The 20,683-nt window shown below is 36.3% G+C and overlaps 1 protein-coding gene across 7 annotated transcripts in view; it reads left to right on the top strand.

The window, feature by feature from the left end:
* ARID4A (AT-rich interaction domain 4A) overlaps positions 1-20,683 on the top strand; it is a 76,899-nt gene that overhangs the window by 31,609 nt on the left and 24,607 nt on the right. For all 7 annotated transcript variants that reach the window (XR_008659472.2, XM_055289235.2, XM_055289234.2 and 4 more), the window contains 6 exons: positions 681-757; positions 1,159-1,325; positions 15,973-16,045; positions 17,635-17,729; positions 18,226-18,323; positions 18,853-19,084. Coding sequence is in view for 6 of the 7 variants with exons in the window: in XM_055289235.2 (XP_055145210.1) it covers positions 681-757; positions 1,159-1,325; positions 15,973-16,045; positions 17,635-17,729; positions 18,226-18,323; positions 18,853-19,084 (742 nt within the window). In the remaining variant the exon portion in view is untranslated. The remainder of the gene's footprint in view (positions 1-680; positions 758-1,158; positions 1,326-15,972; positions 16,046-17,634; positions 17,730-18,225; positions 18,324-18,852; positions 19,085-20,683) is intronic.

Raw genomic sequence — 20,683 nt, 5'->3', positions numbered from 1 at the left:
TGGTGGTGCGTGCCTGTAGTCCCAGCTTCTCGGGAGGCTGAGGCAAGGGAATTGCTTGAACCCGGGAGGCAGAGGTTGCAATGAGCCGAGATCGCGCCACTGCACTCCAGCCTGGCGACAGAGCGAGACTCTGTCTCAAAAAAAAAAAAAAAAAAAATCCAGACTTACAGAAACTTTTTCCTAACCTCATCTCTGCTTTGTGATCAAAAAAGTGAAATTAAAAAAGTTTTTTTGAGTTATAGTTCTCTGTGAAAAATTTAATGCCATAATATATCTTACAGTGATAAAAATATTTCAATATTACTGTCTAGTAAATATGCTTTTTTACTAACATGAAAAATAAATTTCACAAATACTAAAATAGACATTGTTGTCTACAAGTGTTGAAAATATCATGCTGATATAAATTGCCCCGTACTGTCTGTAGGAGGATTGTATAGATTGAAATATTGTGAATGTGAGGCTCTCAATGTACTTTGAGTATATAAAACTTCAGAATTAAGATAACTAACTTTGCCTGTGTTTCCTCTTCTTACCTTTCGTTAAGGACTAAGATAAAAACATTTTATAGACAATATTTTGATTTTGAGGTTTTTATTTTTCTGTATGTTAACATGGACTATTTAAGTGATTATTTTTATTGAATAAATTGTTTTCCTCCCCTTCTTCTTGATAATTAGTTACTCTATAGCAAGAAAGGACATTAAGGAAGTAGACATTCTCAATCTACCAGAATCTGAGCTCTCCACTAAACCAGGTAAAATAAAGATGAATTACCCCATTATTTTATGTTGTGGCTCTATTTGGAAATTAGCGAATAAAGCAAGACTGATACTCTCTGGTGCCACCATTTTAACTGTTTAGAGTTGATATCCACTCTTACTTGATTTTTTTTTAATGTCTAGATATAATATTTGATTTGTGATTAGGTAAGTTTAACTTTTCATATTTTACCATTAAGATGTCTCACAGTATTCCGTAAAGTAATAACAAATGTTTATATAACATTATAACTTATGAAATATGTTCAAGCTTATTGTATCATTTTATAAATGACAGCTGAATTTGAATTTAGATCTTCTGATTCTGAATGCCATGCCTTTTCTATTCTATGCTGCTAATTCCATAGCAACTGCTGAAGTACATTTTCACTCTTAGGGCTTCAGAAAGCAAGCATCTTCTTAAAAACTAGAGTTGTTCCTGATAATTGGAAAATGGATATAAGTGAAATCCTTGAGTCATCCAGTAGTGATGATGAAGATGGCCCAGCTGAAGAAAATGATGAAGAGAAGGAAAAGGAGGCCAAAAAGACAGAAGAAGAGGTGGTAGGTGTAATTTCATGTTTATAACAAAAACATCTTAATACTCTCTAGTGAAAATAATACCTTCATATATTTTTCCCTCTGTTTAGATTCTCTATTATTTGTTTCTGTCCATTTCTAGCATTGCTTAATTTGGGTGTTGAGGAAGCTTTTTGGCTCATAGCATAGTGTGTAAATCAGGACTAATTTTTAGTAAGAGATTACAAGAAAATACTTTTCAGGTTAGTTAATCAACAAGTGCAAACTGGTTTTTTCGGGGTCTTTTCCAAAACAACCCAGGAGGGAAAAAAATGTAATTTTTAGGTATTTTATATGTGTTAACTCATTTAAACTACTACCATATGAAGTAACTGTTGCTATCCTACTTTAAAGGTAAGGAAAGGGAGATTCAGAAACGTTAAGTAACTTTCCCAAGCTGGCACAACTAAAATGGGTAGAAGAGGGATTTGTACCCAGGTGTGGCCTGTCTCAACTTTAAAACCTCTTTCAGACATTTCACAATATTTCAAAGATAATTAAGGTTAAAAAAAATCCTATCTAAACCCCAAAGAAAATTTCATTTGGCAATTTGATAAATCATAGAAAAGATTTAGATTGTATGTTCTAAGTGCTAATGGTTTTCTTTGTAATATTGCCATGTCATTTATAATATGCATATAATTGTAGGAAATCATCCATGGAGTACTTCATGATTGGTTATACGAATACTGTTGTCTATTCTGCAGTGTTGTATCAAATGGGATAAACTGTCTAGTATATTTTTGGTTGTTACGGGGTAAAAGGGTTTAGGGGCAAGACAAAGACAATGAATTTACTGAAAAGGGGGACCTATTTGAGCATGAAAAATATTGGCCTGGAAAAATGTGGGATGCTTGTTTCTGTTTTAAATACACAAATAGGAATTTATGAAATGAAACGAGTATACTCATATGTAATGAAGGGCATACGCTATTTCTTTCCTTTTACTTCCCCTGCAGTATTTGGTTTTTTTACACTCTGAAATCGGAATGGCGGTTCATACTTACAGGCTGCCTACAGAGTTGCCATAGTAACGTGCTGTTGGTTTTAAGTGAGCATGCTCGGAAAGACAGGAAGGTTTAGCAGAGGCTTGGCAGGTTGCCAATGGAGGTTTGCCAGATGCTTTGAAATGGGCTGTCTTTCTTTTCCTTTCATGTAATGTCTGATTTTTATGTGGAAGAGAATGTAAGTAGTGCTGTATAACCCTGCGGATGCTATGCCCTAAGAGGGAAAGCAAATATTTGCAAGTCAGACTGAAAACTGTCCAGACCCTGTACTGATTAAGTAGAAGGGGAATCTAACCACTTTGCATTTGAAAGAAAATGCAGCATATAGGTAAGATTTTTTTTGTATGTTTAGTTACCATTTTGATTGCCAAAAACGGGATTAAATAAGAATTTTAGGTATTGATGATGTAGCTGATAGGGAAGGACTCAGAACCAAGCGATATTCTTTCTTGTAAAAAAGACAGTAGGAGTCTATTTTTAGAATATCAATGGATGAAGGCTATTTTTCTGAAACAAGATAGATTTTGAAATGAAAATGATAATGAGACAGTTTGGCAAAATTCAGGATTTAAAGTCAGAATATTAAATGTGATTTTTGTATTTTGTCTGTATTTATTTATAGATTATATGTTTTCAGGCTAATTAGGCCACATTTTCAGGGTGTGAACTGTTGCAAATCTGTGATTTAGCTTTTGTTTTTTAAATTAACATTAGTTAGGATCTTATATTGTCCAATATTGAAGAAAGATTAGTCTCTTTATTTTTGCTAATACTTTTAATTGCTGTCCCTTCCAGAATGCATTTTCCCTACCCCCCCAACCCTCTAAAAAACCCTGAAATTTTAAACAAAGAGGGTAAAAAGAGCTTTGTAGAAAGTTGCAGAGGGAGACTATAAAATAGTAAATTGTAAGTAGTGCTCTTATTACAATGATTAATTTCATAAATATTGTAATGTTTTATTCAAGCTGTGAGTATACGTTAGTATAAAAGAATGAAGAGCAGAGGCAAAGCTCTGTTCCCTATTGCAGGTAATAGTAAATAAATTTTTAAAGGTAAGGAAGCTTACAAGGATAGTATCTTAAAATGTGTCACCTAAATTATGAGCCTGTTAAAATTAAGTGAATCAGGATGCTTTTCATCTACTGGAAAATAACAGCAAAATTACAGAATTTAGGCACTGATTCATATGATTATTTATTTTTCGGATGGTCAACTTCATAGCATATATTTTATTGAATTATTAAACATTCTTTTTCTCTGGCCATACAGGAAGATTTTCTTGAGTGAAATTTTGTTGCTTTAGAAAAAAATCAGCTGCATTTCTTGCTCCTGGGTTTAAGATTTAGTTGCTGAATCATTGTAACTTGTCTTGAACGTTATTTTTTAAAAGTGTAATATACTGATAAACTGAAAAGCACTTTATATACAACAAAGAGGACGGGAATGACTATGGTGTAAAATGAATCAAAATCTGATAAGCCATGGCCTACCTGGCTTAGTCATTATGGGTCTTTACCACCATGTAGGTGAGGCTACGCTGTTGTATTACATTACAGATCAGAGTCTTCCCAAAATGCAACGATGCTATGCTTTTCATGAAGATTCAATGTTGCATTACAATAATCAAAAAGATTTTTTATAAGGTTCTCTAAACCACTATAACAATACTCTAGTCTGTCATTTGGTGTTTTTAGTATAGCAAGCAAATTTTATGCAGTAGAATCATACAAGTGTTAGATACTTCTGCAGTGTTAATGGGCAGTGAACATTGTTTTTAGATTTGATGCTTTGGGTATCCTAACTAGCCTTAATAAGGAGATTTGAGATTCTGTGACTTTACATGAAAGAGCATCTTTTCCACTTAATATTAATTTGAATTCCTAAGTATTGGTAGTTCAGGATTTGAGTACAAGATATAAATCTCATGCTGTTACTGTGTGGGAAAAGATTGAGAATCTGACAGAAAGTAGATTTTATCTATGTTGATTACTTTAAACTTGAACTCAATAATTATATTGAAAAAATCCCTGGGGGATATTTTTGTGGGTATTACTTAAATGTTTTTGTTAAGAAAATTTTGTGTTAGAAAAGATATTACTGGATTTTTCACCTTTGAAATTGATCAAAAAGTCCATGTAAACATAAGTAATCATATCAATTATTCATTTATTCCTGATTTATATTTACTTTGGATAAATACAGGAGCGTTTTCTAAGGGTAAAATAAATGGATGGTTGTTTAGAAAACTGAGTATTAAGGGGAATGTGACCACTCTTAGCTTTTAAAATCATTTTGGCTTATAAGTAGGCTTATAGGTTGGGCCCTTTTAAAAATTTCCTATTTAGTAATGAAAATTTGAATTCAGTGAATTTTTAAATAACTACTGCCATTTCTCTAATATTGAGAATTGTTTAGGGACCACTGATACATTAATGCCTAAGATGATATTCCACTATTGTAAAAAATCATAAGTACTTGAGTTTGTTTATTCATGGAAACATGAATATTATTTTTGATGTTTAAATCGTGTTATTTGTGCATATTTATGCCTTTTTGTAGATTGTAAAGGCATTTGTTGGTGGTCATTCAAGATTAGGTATAAACACAGTAAATGCTGGATAACTTAGGAAATCTATGCTAAATTGGTAGAATTTAAAGAATATTTTAAATGTAATGTTAACATTTTAAGTATATCTAATAACTTAAGTTGCCAATGAAGCATTTCTAAGCAGATCCTAAAAAGCCAACCTTCCATGAATATTTGGGACTTTAGCTTGCAATCATATATGACAACTGACTTGCTAAAATCTTAAAGTTTAGCCCATTAAGCAAACAAAAACGCCCTTATGTATTTAGCAGAGTCTTTCTTCACAGTGTTAGTGTAAGAGTCTAGCCCAATTAGGGTCATCTAATCAGATTAATAAGGATTCCACATTTGTACACACAAATATAGCTACATACAGCTATATTTTTATGTATTAAAAAAACTTTTGTATCAATGCATTTTATAGTTGTGGTCATATTATATAGTTATACTAAAAATCTTGGATTTGATAGCATTTAAATGACATCTTGATGATTAAAATGTGTACCTTTTCAAATGGGGAAAAATTACTAGGCTCAGTTAACTGATAAAATACAAGAATCACGTAATCATTTATTTTAGGCAGGCTGTTGTTAAAACTGCTCTGAAATTATACATGCCTTACTATGAATATATCATTTCTTATGTGAGCCCTGAAATTTTCTGTAGGTGTACAACAGGAAAGAATAGTACCACTCTAAATTTTATGATTACCAAATTTCACTGGGCCTTCAGCACTATTGGTCAATTCCCAATTTCTGTAAGCAAATCATTATTTCCTCCATTAAACCAATAATCCTATACCCACTCCACACAACTTCGTAAAGAAATTGGGAGCTTCAGATGCGAGCATGCTGTAAACCTGCTTGCCTGCTCTCTTTCGCTCAAGGCACAGTTGATAGTGTTTTGTCCTCCTCTTTAAGATGAGCCTCTTAGTTTATGCTCTGGATCTCATTCCCTTCCTCCTTTCAGGAAAAGAGAGACTATCGACTTTCTCTTTTCTTGCATCTTTAACTTACTCCTTTCAGTTATATCCTTCTCATCAGCTTTTTAAAACATGCTTAACATCTCTCCCAGCCTTCTGACAACCCCTCCATATTTCCTCCACCAGTCTTCAGACAACCTCTGTGCTTTCCTCTCCAGATAACTACATTCCTTCTTCATCCTCATGGCCAGAATGCTTAGAGTTACGTACACTGTTCATGACCTCGCCTTTACTCTTAATTCACTGTAGTGTGTCTTGCTTTCCCACAACTAAAACAGCTTTATTAAGGTCACCAGTGACTCCAACAAACTTTTGTACTAAACCAAACACATTTTTTCTTGATCTTATTTGACTACTGAGTAGTATTCAGTACCTCTGACATACCTAACTTCTTAGAACGCTTGATATCCATGACGACATCACATTTTTGGCCTACTTCCTATCTAAAATGATATAATGACTTGATATCTATATGTACATCAAGATATCTCTTCTTAGCTCGAGACATTTATATCAAACCAATGAGGATTTTATCTTTTTTTTTTTTTTTTTAAAGACAGAGTTTTGCTCTTGTTAGCCAGGCTGAGTGCAATGGCATGATCTTGGCTCACCGCAACCTCCGCCTCCCGGGTTCAAGCAATTCTCCTACCTCACCCTCCCGAGTAACTGAGATTACAGGCATGCACCTCCATGCCTGGCTAATTTTGTATTTTTAGTAGAGATGGGGTTTCTCCATGTTGGTCAGGCTGGTCTCAAACTCCCGACCTCAGGTGATCTGCTCATCTCGGCCTCCCAAAGTGCTGGGATTACAGGCATGAGCCACCGCGCCCGGCCAAGGATTTCATCTTAACTTGTACATACTCAGACTCAATATGTGCAAGACTGCATTCATCTTCTTTTTCCCTAAACCTATCCTTTCCCTGGCTGTCCTTAATTCATCTTAATAAAAGCAACATCCACCCAGCTGTCCAAGCCAGATACACAGAAGTCACCTTGATTATTCTTCTCTTAACCCCCTGTCCAATCAGATACCCAGTCCATTCTCTTCTACCTGCTCGAATAGCTCTCAAATTTGCCCACTTCGTTTGGTTTCTTTTCTTCTTTCTGCCAGTCTTAGACCAAACCACTGTTCTCTTTTACCTAGACTAATGCAATAACAATAACAACTTAATTGTTCTTTCAACGTCAATGCTTGCCCTACTCCAATCTGTTCTCTGTACTGGATCTATAAGTAGTTGTTTTTTTGTTTTTTTTTTTTCTAACTGAAAATATATATGCGATTCCTTTAGGAATAAAATAATTTTAGGGAACAAAAGACGTTGTGGTTTTTATTCTTTTGGATTAAAATATTTCTAAAGCATATTGCACAATACCACCTTTTTCTAAAAGCAATATACTGTACATTATTTAATGTAATATTTACTCAAGATTTAATTATTGCATTCTTGTAATACACATACTGTCTTGGCTCTTAGTCCTTACACTAAATGACATATGTCTGTAAAGATTGTAAATTTTTCTCCCAGTTTTCTTCTAATCTATATATTGTCAATTGTCTGTTTTTACATGTGATAACTTTCTGGACAGTTCTTCAGAATTCCACTTGGGATGGGGCTTATTGATAACCTATGTAGTCATTTTGACCTATGGCTCACCTGAGTTACCAGACTTACTATTTGTTTTGTTTGCTTTTCACTTTAAGTTAAACCTGAAGTTTAACTGAAAGTTTAAAATTTTAAGCTTTCTTTTTAAATTTGTCTTAATTTGCTGTTTCCCTAAGGTGTTGTGACAACAAAATATATCTGTTGTACCAGAACATACATCAAGATGTACCTTTCATTATACCACTATTAAAATGTTTACCTTTTGTAGGAGATATAAAGAAGTAAAGATAACCACGCCAAATAATGTTCTCAGTTTATTTATGGTGACTTGGTGGTTTTTAAAGTAAGACTGTTTAGTCCTTACAACAGTCTATGAAAATATGTATATAAATAAATATATACACATGAAATCGCCTCAGAGTGCATTGCCTGAGAAAAGAGAGATTATGAAGGGAGGTTAGATACCTTATCCCATAGTTCCTCCCAAAGTGGACTTTTTCTTTTTTTTTTCTTTTTTTTTTTTGAGACAATCTCACTCCGTCACTCAGACTGGAGTGCAGTGGCACGATTTCCACTCACTGCAACCTCCGCCTCCCGAGTTCAAGTGATTTTCATGCCTCAGCCTTCCCAGTAGCTGGAATTACAGGCATGTGCCACCATGCCCAGCTAATTTTCGTACTTTTAGTAGGGACAAGGTTTCACCATGTTGGCCAGGCTGGTCTCGAACTCCTGGCCTCAAGTGATCCGTCCACCTTTGCCTCCCAAAGTGCTGGGATTATAGGCATGAGCTACTGTACCCAGCCCCAAAGTGAACTTTCTAGAACCTTACAACAAATCTCCTAGAACCTTCTCCATATATATATATATAATTAAGAAAACAGGTTTAGAGAGGTTTCAGAATTTTTTACAGGCTTTTAAGAAAATGTTCTCTCCTCCTCTAGATTGTAAGATCTGTGAAAGCAGGGGATCTCAGGATTTTTGTTTTTTCGTTTTCCTACCAGTATATATACCTAACAGCTATCAACACAAAGCTTGCTTGGCTCATATTAAACCTTCATTAAATGAATGAATATGGGTTATGCAATTGTTGTAGTAGATTACTCTTTGAAACAAGGTGGTAGGAGATTTGTTATAAGGTTCTAGAAAGTTCACCTTGGCGGGGGAACTAAGGGATAAGATATCTAACTTCGCTTTATAATATCTCTTTTCTCAGGCTGTGTACTCTGTAGGCAATCTCAATTTCTTACATAATTTTGTGAGTTTATAAAAAATTATTTTTTGCTTAAGCCATCTTGGGATAGTTTTCTGTCACTTATAGTAAAAGTTATTGACTAACAATGCTCCTTGTTTGTATTTTGTTCCACTTACTCCAGGTATCTTCCTTGTGCTGTTTTCCCTTCGAATTCATTATCCATAAACATCTTTATAAAACATAAGTGGTTCCTGTTGGTAACCCTTCATTGGCTTTCAGCACCTTCAGGATGAAGTCTGGGTTTTTTATCACAGGCCTTTAGAAGTCTGCCCAATCATGATTTGACCCATGCCCACCTCTTTATTCTCCCTTCCATTATTCTTCCATGATATGGGACTTCTTATAGCTCCCCTGCTGCCACTTAGATATTGTTCAGAAGCTGCCGTTGAGCTGTAAGATACATTATATTGAATATTGCCTTTGTGTTGTCCATTCCCTTTGTTAGTATTAAATAAAATAGGAAAGATAAAATGCAAGTTTTAAAAACTCAGAAAATGAGTAAATGATAACAGCTGAGATTTTAAAAATTCAACAGATGTCAGTAGGAACAAAAGGGCTCTACTTGAATTAAAGTGGGTGAGTACAGCTTACAAATGTTCTATGCATTTACTTTAGTTCTAGTATTTCACATTTTTAAAAAATCACACTATTTAATATATTATAAATTTAAAATTTTATACAAAAAATGTAAGCAGCTATTGGAATCGCTGCTTCCTTCCTGTGAGTGCTCCAGTCCAGACATGTCCTCAGAACTGCCACTTCTGATGTACTCCTTGCAGTGCTTAGCTCCCCAGAGTGGAGCTTAGAGGGTGCTGTCTTAACATCTCTCTTTCCATGATAGGGATCTGCCCACTTCAGAGGACTCCTCCTGCTGCCTTCAAACTGACCCTCATTTTTGGAGGTGGTAGGGATGAAGGAGAGGGGATGGAGGGATCGTAAGAGCTGAGGAGTGTGAGGACTTGTGATGGAGTTTCAGAGTTGGGGTGAGAAGGGGAGCCCACGAAGAGGTCCAGAAGAGGGACTATAGACAGCATCATAAAGAAATTTAAATATCTTTATATTTGGTAAAAGTATTTAGTGTTATAAATCACTATGAATGAATGTACTAAAAGAAAAAAAGAATGTAATAAAAGATCTTACTTTTATTTATCATGAAGGAGAAACAAAGTTGCTTGTGTCCAAAGTAACATTATTGCACAAAAAAAAGTCCTTTGGTATTGAAAAAAATGAGTGTGGTATACTGGAGTACACCCCCCCACCCCCCACCCCCCACCCCGCACCCCCAATATACACAAAAGGTAGGGGTGTTATATAATTATTAAAACTTTTTTTTGTTTTGTTTTGTTTTGAGACAGCGTCTTACTCTGTCACTCAGGCTGGAGTGCAGTGGTGATTATAGCTCACTGCAGCCTCAACCTCCCAGGCTCAAGCCATCCTCCCACCTTAGCCTCCTGAGTAGCTGGGACTGGGATTATAGGCACACACCACCATGCCCGGCTAATTTATTATTATTTTTTTTTTATAGAGACAAGGTTTCGCTATGTTGCCCAGTCTGGTCTAAAACCCCTGGGCTCAAGTGATCCTCCTGCCTGGCCCTCCCAAAGTGCTGGGATTACAGGCAGGAGCCACTGAGCCTGACCAAAAATTTTAAGGGATTCCCATAGGGGTTCTTGAAACCTGAGAATACCCATCAATAATATGTTCTGTTACATACAGTACACAGTACAGGGAAACCACAAAGATCAAGTTTAGTTATACCTTCCTCACTTTAAAAATGTCAATTTTTTTTGGCTCCAATATGTTATACGCTAGGAAACTATCCCAAGCCACCAATTAGAACTGTGTACAAGTTACATGGGTCTGAGGAGCTTTGGGTAAAGTTCATCATCTTTTACTGACGTATTTTGACAATTTGGACACTATCTGTCCACCTTCCCAATGCGTATTGGAAAGTAGAGTTGCTAGCTAAGAAAGTTAATAGCTCCTACAAAAATAAGATGTGATCTTATTTTTCAAATTGTATTTGTCTATGTATTACTCTGTTCTCATGTTGTCATAAAGAACTTTGTTAGACTGGGTATTTTATAAAGAGGTTTAATTGACTCACAGTTCCACAGGCTGTACAGGAGGCGTGGCTGGGGAGGCCTCAGGAAACTTATAATCAGGACAAAAGGTGAAGGGGAAGCAAGCATATCTTCACGTGGCAACAGGAGAGAGAGAGAGAGAGCGCGAGAGCGAGCGCACAAAGGGGGAAGTGCTATACACTTTCAAGCAACCAGATCTCATGAGACCTCACTATCACGAGAACAGCAAGGGAGAAATCTGCCCCCATGATCCAATCACCTCCCACCAGGTCCCTCCCCGAGTATTGGGGATTACAATTCAACATGAGATTTGGATGGGGACACAGAGCCAAACCATATCAGTTTCCCATCCCACTAAAATGGTAGGAAGTCTGTTTACTAGAATTTTTGCCATTTCCAAATGCATAGTTGTTCATTTTCAGATTAATATATTTGGAAAAGGGATAAGGTGAATGCCAGCAAGTCATGGGCCATAACCACCTGTGTCTTTTTTTTTTCTTCTTCTTTTTTGAGACAGAGTCTCACTCGTTTTGCCCAGGCTGGAGTGCAGTGGCGCGGTGGCGCAGTCTCAGTTGGGATTACAGGTGCACGCCAGCATGCCCAGCTAATTTTGTTTTTGGTTTTTTGGTTTTTTTGAGAGAGTCTTGCTCCGTTGCCCAGGCTGGAGTGCAGTGGCACAATCTCGACTCACTACAACCTCCGCCTCCTGGGTTCCAGTGATTCTCCTGTCTCAGCCTCCTGAGTAGCTGGGATTACAGGCGCACGCTGCCACGCCCGGCTAATTTTTTGTATTTTAGTAGAGACAGGGTTTTACCGTGTTGCACAGGCTGGTCTTGAACTCCTGAGCTCAGGCAATCCGCCCATCTCGGCCTCCCAAAGTGCTGGGATTACAGGCATGAGCCACTGTGCCCGGCTTAATTTTGTATTTTTAGTAGAGGCAGGACTTCACCATGTTGGCTAGGCTGGTCTCGAACTCCTGACCTCAGGTAATCCACCTGCCTCGGTCCCCCAAAGTGCTGGGATTACAGGCGTGAGCCACCGCGGCTGGCCCCGCCTGTGTCTTAAGAACATCCTCAACTATTCTTATCTCCTCTCTTTCTCTGACTCTTATATTTATATTATCGTAAATCTTAGCTCTCATACTCAATGAATGTGAAACAAGAAAACTACACAATTCATTTGCGCAGATATCATTTTCATTCACATGAGTAATGTCTAAACTAAATGGCAGTCATTAGTCGTAAAATTATGAGTAAGCCAGGCACAGTGGTTCTCTCTTCTTCCCTCTCCCCTTCTCTCTCCCTCTCTCCATCCCTCCATCAGTCCCTCTGTCTTTCTCTCTGTCTCTCCCTCTTCCTTTCAGGGGAAGAGGTCAGCTTTCCATCCCAGCTGGCAGGACTAATTCAGACATGCATTCTCTTCCTTGTGGACTGTTACAATGGCTTCCTTTTCCCTTCCAATCCATCACACTCATTCTTGGCTGAGAAATTTTAAATATACAAATCGGATCTAATTATCTTTAGCTGTCTCAAGCTTCACATCTAGCCACAGTATCAAGTTTTGATTCTTTAGCATACTATTACAAAGTCCTAATCCCAGCCTGCCTTTGTCAGTCTCATGCTTACGCTGTTTGCTTGTTTGCTGTAGCTCCAGGGCTGTCTACTATTTACATTTTGAAGCTGCCTAATACTACCACTGCCAGTTCATCTCAAGGAGAACCATTCATTCCCTCACTTGCTTCTCCTGTATTCTTTAATGTATTTTACAACACTTACCACATCGTGTTATATTGGCTTCTTTTACCTTTCTACACCTCCTGCCAAACTCAGAGCAGCAAAAATAGAAGGTACCATGTGTTCTCATTTTAATCCACAGTGCTTTTGAACAATCTCTGATTCGTGGTAACCATCAGTAGATGTTTGAGCTTAATCTGAAGACATGTGCCTAAAGTCATAAAATCCACAATCTAGTAGTGTAGATAGATATCCAACTACTTATAATACTAAGCAGTATATACTAATACTAACTAAAATTGGAAATTTCTTGAAGTTATGATCATGAATGTGACTCTTGGATCTCTGGCATTTTACTGGGTACATAGTTAATTCTTTACATGTATAAATGTAAATGACTAAATGAAGGGAAGAAGTCTCAGATGGTCTAGTGGACCTCTACCTCCCATTCTTATAACCCTCTCGCACTCCAAAACCCTTGAAAGATGCAACAGTCCCAGGCCTTCACCAGGAGAGAAATTGCTATGAAAATGCCATGGACAGAGAAAGCAAACCATGATAGCAATTAAGAGCCCCATACAAAAGTCATAAAGGCACATTCTTCTAATTGGAGGCGTTTCTCTAGCATATGCAGTTTTACTGCAAGGTGACTAGCAGCAAGGCTGTTTTCAAAAATAATTATGAGGAGTGGCTTATTGTAAGCGATAAGCAATTTTAATTTTCACAGAAACATCAGATAAGTTTAAAACTTTGTTTATAGCATCATGTTTTATCTATTTTTGATGGAAAAGAAATTTCCCTTCAAGGCATTTTTTTGTAAGTAGAATTCTTTATTCATTTATATCTTGTTTAACTGTACCAAAACTACAATTTTACGGCCATAGTTTCTTGTGAAACCTAAAGCACTCTTGGTTACCCATTAACTTTTAAATAAAATACACATAAATCAAATTTTATCTATAAAAATATATTCTTAACGTTAAAAATTTATCAAATGTTGGGTGCAACCTAATTTGCAATTGATGAGTTGATTTTGTTTACTTGTATTGGGGAGCAACTTTGATTTTAGTGCCTTTTTAAAGAATTGCTTTTACATATATTGGATACAGAAGTGTTACCTGAATTCTGTAGGATCATAAATACTGGAATGAGGCCTGGTGTAGTGGCTCACACCTGTAATCCCAACACTTTGGGAGGCCAAGGTGGGTGGATCACCTAAGGTCAGGAGTTCCAGACCAGCCTGGCCAATGTGGCGAATCTCAGTCTCTACTAAAAATACAGAAATTAGCGAGGTGTGGTGGTGCATGCCTGTAATCCCAGCTACTCAGGAGCCTGAGGAAGGAGAATCGCTTGAACTCGGGAAGCAAAGGGTTGCAGTGAGCTGAGATTGTGCCATTGCACTCCAGCCTGGGTGACAGCAAGACTCTGCCTTTAAAAAAAAAAAAAAAAAAAAATACTGGAATGAAGTTTTCATCTGAAGAGAGAATATTACGATTGCAAGGCACAGGCAAAGCATAGAGCCGGTCTGGCATAAGTGGTTTTTGGTTTTGATTTTTTTTCCCCACGCTAGGAGTTCTTAAAATTAATGTGTGAAGTGGTTCTTAGGCTATTGAATTACCTGTTTTCTTGAGTTAACTCATTGGCGGTTAACTTTGTAAAAGTAAGATTTTTAAATTCACATGGGGAAAAAACTGCCATCTCTTCATTTGAGCATTAAGTAATGACCTTTACTAACTACTTTATAGTGATTATTAACTTTGTAAATTGCTGATTTTGTACACATGTTAGAACTTAGATTTAAATTTCTTTATATTGGTAAAAGTATTTTAGTGTTATAAATCATTATGAATGAATGTACTAAAAGAAATCATGTAATAAAAGATCTTACTCCCTTTCTCTTGATTGCCTCATGGTTTTTTATTATATATTTTAATCAACTACATGCTTATTGATCCTAGCTATATTATCAGCTATTAGATAACACAATTTTAAAGTGCCTGTTGCCCTCTGGACACCGAAGACTCAACATTTATTGCGTGAGCATTGCCTTTGTTTTGAATATGGCTTTGTAAAGACAAAAATCCAGGCCAGGTGCTGTGGCTCATGCCTGTAATCCCAGCACTTTGGGAGGCTGGAGTGGGCGGATCACCTGAGGTCAGGAGTTCGAGACTAACCTGGCCAAATGGTGAGACCCCTTCTCTATTAAAAATACAAAAAAATTAGCCAGGTGTGGTGGCACCTACTCAGGAGGCTGAGTCAGCAGAATTGCTTGAACCCAGGAGGCAGAGGCTGCAGTGAGCCGAGGTCGTGCCATTGCACTCCAGCCTAGGCAGCAAGAGCAAAACTGCATCTCAAAAAAAAAAAAAAGACAAAAATCTGAGCTCTTCTTTTAGAACAGAGGAGAGTAATACTCTAAGTTATGATCATTTATATGGAGGAAACATATCAGTGTTTTGTTTCTCTGTGGTATTGCTAAACTTTAAGAATTTTAAAAGAAGCTAAATCAGTAATTATGTATCTAGTTTCCTTCCCTAAGAATTACTTCTGGAATTGTTTTGTTATCTTATTTTTAGGTGTTGCAAAGTCAACTACAGGGGCCATACTAGAAAGGCAAAAGAGAAAACCAGGTTATTGTGAGATGAGGGGGTGATGAGGTCTGGGGTAAAATAGAATGTATATGACTCACTTAAATGTATTTAAATTTCTTTAAAACATTGTGCCATCCAAACAGAAATCCTTTGCCACTGTGACTTTGGAATCCCTGGTTTATATTCATCTGACAATAACAAAAACTATGTTTGCATGAAAATTATTTTTATACATAAATATATGATATAATGAACATGTGTCATTATTGTGGTCATTTGCCAATATATTTGTGTGGGCCACGTAGTATTTTAATGGGCTTTAAAAAAAAATACCAGGTGAGGTGAAAACGTAACACTCCCATTTTATTCCTGAATGTTTTCCTCTTGGCTAATCTTAGTCCTTACAGTGATACTCAAAGGTAGAGTTAGAGTGGTAAATGGGGTGAAGGGTAGACATTGTATATCTTCATAAATATGACTTAAAATCTGTCATTGTAGGATATTGAGAAAATTCAGATTTTTCAGCTTTATTAAAATTTGATGACTTTACATTGGGTTCACAAAAATAAGACGTGTATCTTTTCCAGTTCACTGTGCCATACATTTATATATTTTAGTGAATTTGATGACTTTACATTGGGGTCACAAAAATAAGACGTGTATCTTTTCCAGTTCACTGTGCCATACATTTATATATTTTAGTGAATTTGATGACTTTACATTGGGTTCACAAAAATAAGACGTGTATCTTTTCCAGTTCACTGTGCCATACATTTATATATTTTATCTTTACAGCCTGAGGAAGAACTTGATCCTGAAGAGAGGGACAACTTCCTCCAGCAGCTTTATAAGTTTATGGAAGACAGAGGTATTTTCATGCTCGTTATTTTAAAGTAGTCATTTCTTTTACATGTTTACATTCTAGGTATATGCATTGTTTCTGTTAGTATTGCAGATAAACAGTTTTGGATTTTATTTATTTTATTTATTTATTTATTTTGAGGCAGGTTCTTGCTTTGATGCCGAGGCTAGAGTGCAGTGATTTGCTCCTGGCTTACTGCAGCCTTGACCTCCTGGGCTCAAGTGATCCTCCTGCCTCAGCCTCGAGTAGCTGGGACTACAGGCACGTGCCACCATACCCAGCTAATTTTTTATTTTTCTATTTTTTGTAGAGATGGGTTTTGCCATATTGCCGAGGCTAGTCTCAAACTCCTGGCCTCAGGTGGTCCTTTTACCTCTGCCTCCCAAAGTGCTGAGATTACAGCTGTGAACCACCATGACTGTCTAGTTTTGGATTTTAAATAAATCCTAGAATCAGTTACACCTGACAGTAGTAAAATATTTGGAATTAAACTATTAATACCTATTTTACATAGAAACAAGTGAGAAAGTATTTTGATACAAATTAGTTTTCCCTGTCACTTACAAAGCTAAAGAATATTCTGAAATTTCAGAAATAGAAAGTGACCAGTTATAATGTTAATCTGCATACCCACTAATTACTAATGCTGTATTTGTGGCAAATAAACTAGATAAACTAGCCTGATCCTTGCTCTCAGCAAATTAAACATAATAGGAGACCAATCGTTATCTGAAAAAGATGAGATTTCTAATATAGGTAGAAAAATAGAATAATTATAAACCATCATACTCCTTGGCATTCTTTAGTCCAAGAAAATCTTAAGATAAATTGGTCCTAAACATTCTGTGTGGCCTTCAGAAATCATACTTCAGATTACTGCTAACAGTCTCAACATTTGTGTCAAAGTAGTGAAAGTGGAACCAGGGTGTAAATCTTATCTTTTCTATTGTTTGTTTATGCCTAAACTTTTTTTTTTTTTTTTTTTTTTTAGACAGAGTCTTGCTCTGTCACTCAAGCTGGAGTGCGGTGGCTGAACATGGCTCCCTCCAGCCTCCACTTCCTGGGCTCAAGCAATCCTCCCACCTCAGGCTCCCAAGTACCTGGGACCACAGGTGCACACCACCACACTGAGCTAATGTTTTCCTTTTCATTTTTGTAGAGACAAGATATCACCATGTTGCCCAGGCTGGTCTCAAACTCCTGAGCCCAAGTGATCTTCCTGCCTTAGCCTCCCAAAGTGCTGGGGTTACAGGTGTGAGCCACTGCACCCAGCCCTATGCCCAAGCTTCTTGAACCAGCAACATTGTTGGCCACGCCGTGCAGTGTTTACTTTAGTTTTACTCAATTCGTTGGCAGTTAAAGAGGTGGCTTTATTAGTTTTGTTTTAGAAGTATAACACCTAAAATCTGAAGATCTCCACAAAGCTATATAAATAATAGAGAGAATATCTTGTGTTGTTTTACATTGTTTAAGGTTCTTTAAATATGTGCCTCTAATTAATGAAATTTGGGAAATTAGAAATTGACAGCTTTGTTTTCAAATTAGTATTTCTCATTTGAATAAACATTTTATTTCTACCTACTTACATTGAAAAGGTACTCCAATCAACAAACCACCTGTTTTGGGCTATAAAGATCTCAATCTCTTCAAACTCTTCAGACTGGTTTATCATCAGGGTGGATGTGACAATGTAAGTATAACATTGCTTTTTGAAACGTGTATTGATGTGGTAAAAAGTTAAATTATCTTATATTGCATTATTATATGCACATTGGATAATACATACATTTTCTTAATGAACATAGAATATTAGGATAAAGATCATTTCCTGTCCAGGCACGGTGGCTCACGCCTGTAATCCCAACATTTTGGGAGGCTGAGGCGGGTGGATTGCTTGAGCTCAGGAGTTCAAGACTAGCCTGGGCAACATGGTGAAACCCCATCTCTACAAAAAATACAAAAATTAGCCAGGCGTGGTGTCGCATGCCTGTGGTCCCAACTACTCGGGAAGCTGAGGTGGGAGGATCACTTGAGCCCAGGAGGTCGAGGCTGCAGTGAGCCCTGATAGCACCACTGCTCTCCAGCCTGGGCGACAGAGTGAGACCCTGTCTCAAAAAAAAAAAAAAAAAAAGGAAAAAAAGATTAATTCCCTTTGCAAATGTTAACATAAAAACTTAATTTTCCAGATTGATAGTGGTGCTGTATGGAAGCAAATTTATATGGACCTTGGCATTCCTATTTTGAATTCAGCTGCTTCCTACAATGTAAAAACTGCTTATAGAAAGTAAGTAGTATAGTTTATTCATCAAAGAATATGTATTTATAGGAAATATTTTCCATTTACTTTGTTAACAAGAATACATCAATCTAGAAACGTTAAAGTTAGAGAAAGTATATAAAAAGGTTTAGGTTGACAGATACTTGTGATTGAAAGTTATTTCAGTGCATCAAATCTGCTTTACTCCATTTCTTACGTTGTCCTGATTTCCTTTCCAAAATCAAGATGTAGGTAGTGTCTGCGATTATGATACATGTTACAGAGCTACATCTTTTGGGGTGAACAGCCTTCATATCAAAACTTATGATAGTTATGTTTAGTTATCACAAGCTCAGACGTCTCAGGACGGCATTTTATGGTCAGTTTTTCTGTTTATAATTCTATCTAAAACACCAAGAAAATAGTAACACAGAAAAGAGTAACAAAAATTTTTTTAAATTACTGGGCTTTACTTTTTAAAAATGTGTTTAATAACATGAATTCAAGTTAAATGCAAAGACTGTAAGATTTCTTAAATGAAATATTGTTTGTTTAGGTATCTCTATGGTTTTGAGGAGTACTGCCGTTCGGCAAATATTCAGTTCAGAACTGTTCATCACCATGAACCAAAAGTAAAAGAGGAAAAAAAAGACTTAGAAGAATCAATGGAAGAGGCTCTCAAATTAGATCAAGAAATGCCTTTAACAGAAGTGAAGAGTGAACCTGAGGAAAATATCGATTCAAACAGTGAAAGCGAAAGAGAAGAGATAGAATTAAAATCTCCGAGGGTGAGTTCTTAGTACTAGTTTTATCTGGTTTAAGTATTATTTAAAATTTTTTATTATAGCCATTTTCATATATACACAGAAGTACTACAGTGAACCTAGTTTATTTTCCAGTATTTAATGCTGCTTAGCTAGCTACTTTTTTCTAAATATATTGAATATTATTTCCTCTACCTGAAAACCCTTCCTTGTGTTTTCTGTTTATATTCGATCAAGTCATTCTCATCTGGGATGAATCTCAGATATTCCTTTTCAAGTCTTCTGCTAAAGTATCAGCTCATTGAAGGCTATCTTGGTCACCTTATCTGAAATTGTAACCTGCCTCCTCTCTTTGGAACTCTCAGTCCCTCTAATGTTGCTCTTTCTGTAATTTATTTATTTATTCTGTTTATTGTGATTATCTATTTTGCCCCCACTCTACACTAGAATCACACTCCACGAGGTCAGGGATTAGTGTTTATTTCCTTTATTGACAGATCCCAGGCATTTAGAATAGTGCTTGGCACATAATAAAGGCTTATTAAATAGATGTTGAATAAATGAATCACCTCTTTATAGTGCCTGTGCCCTAAACTAGATGGTATCTTGTCTTTCTCTGTAACTTTATAGCAGCACACTGTGTAGCTCTAGTGATGTGTACATGTATGCTGGTTGTATCTTCCAACTTTGCTCCTTCTTTCTTTTAATATATAAGGTCTATTTAGGAATTGTCATCTAGCATTTGGATCAGTGTCCAGTGATGTTTACGTAGTAGGATTTATCAAATTTTAGAAAGAGAAAGGAATTTACCACACTGTCAAAGAAGTCTAATTACTATGTCTTATTTTTTGGTGGAATCATATTTAATGAAAGAGAATGTGAAATTGCTTTGTCTTATAGTTCAGAAACCAGTTTTTAAAACTGTTCTTTCATGTAGTAAATGGAATCTTCTAGTGAATGTCATGAAATTTCCAAATTGTTTTTTTCTTTTTTTAATTTTTTTTAAATTGTGGTAAGTACATTTAACATAAAATTTGCCACCTTAACTCTTTTTAAGTGTACATTTCATTGGCATTAAGTACATTCTCACCATTGCGTAAGTGTCACCACCATCCAGTACCAGAATATTTTTACCTTGCAAAACTGAAATTCTGTACCCATTAAACAGTAACTCCTCATTCCTCCCCAACCCCTATCAATCACAATTTTACTTTCTGTACCTATGAATTTGATATTCTAGGTACTTTTATATAAGTGAAATCATACAGTGTTTGTCCTTTTCTACTGGCTTATTCACTCAGCATAATGTCTGTAAGACATTATGTTGTAGCACATATCAGAATTTCCTTCCTTTTTAAAGGTGAATAATATTTTATTGTATGTATCGTGGACATACTTTCTTTTCATTACCTAAAAACCTTCCTTGTTCTACATAAAATATCTGCAGTGTGCTGTCTAGTATGGATGAACCATAAATCTACCTTCTCCAAGATTTTCTCCCAATTTTTTACTATTTTTAAAAAGTGCTGCTGGGCGTGGTGGCTCACACCTGTAATCCCAGCACTTTGGGAGGCCAAGGCGGGTGGATCACGAGGTCAGGAGATCGAGACCAAAGCCTCACCA

The sequence above is a fragment of the Symphalangus syndactylus genome, chromosome 8 (genome assembly GCF_028878055.3).
Source record: "Symphalangus syndactylus isolate Jambi chromosome 8, NHGRI_mSymSyn1-v2.1_pri, whole genome shotgun sequence".
In the NCBI taxonomy this organism is placed as follows: domain Eukaryota; kingdom Metazoa; phylum Chordata; class Mammalia; order Primates; family Hylobatidae; genus Symphalangus; species Symphalangus syndactylus.
This window is presented reverse-complemented; position numbering and strand designations above follow the sequence as displayed.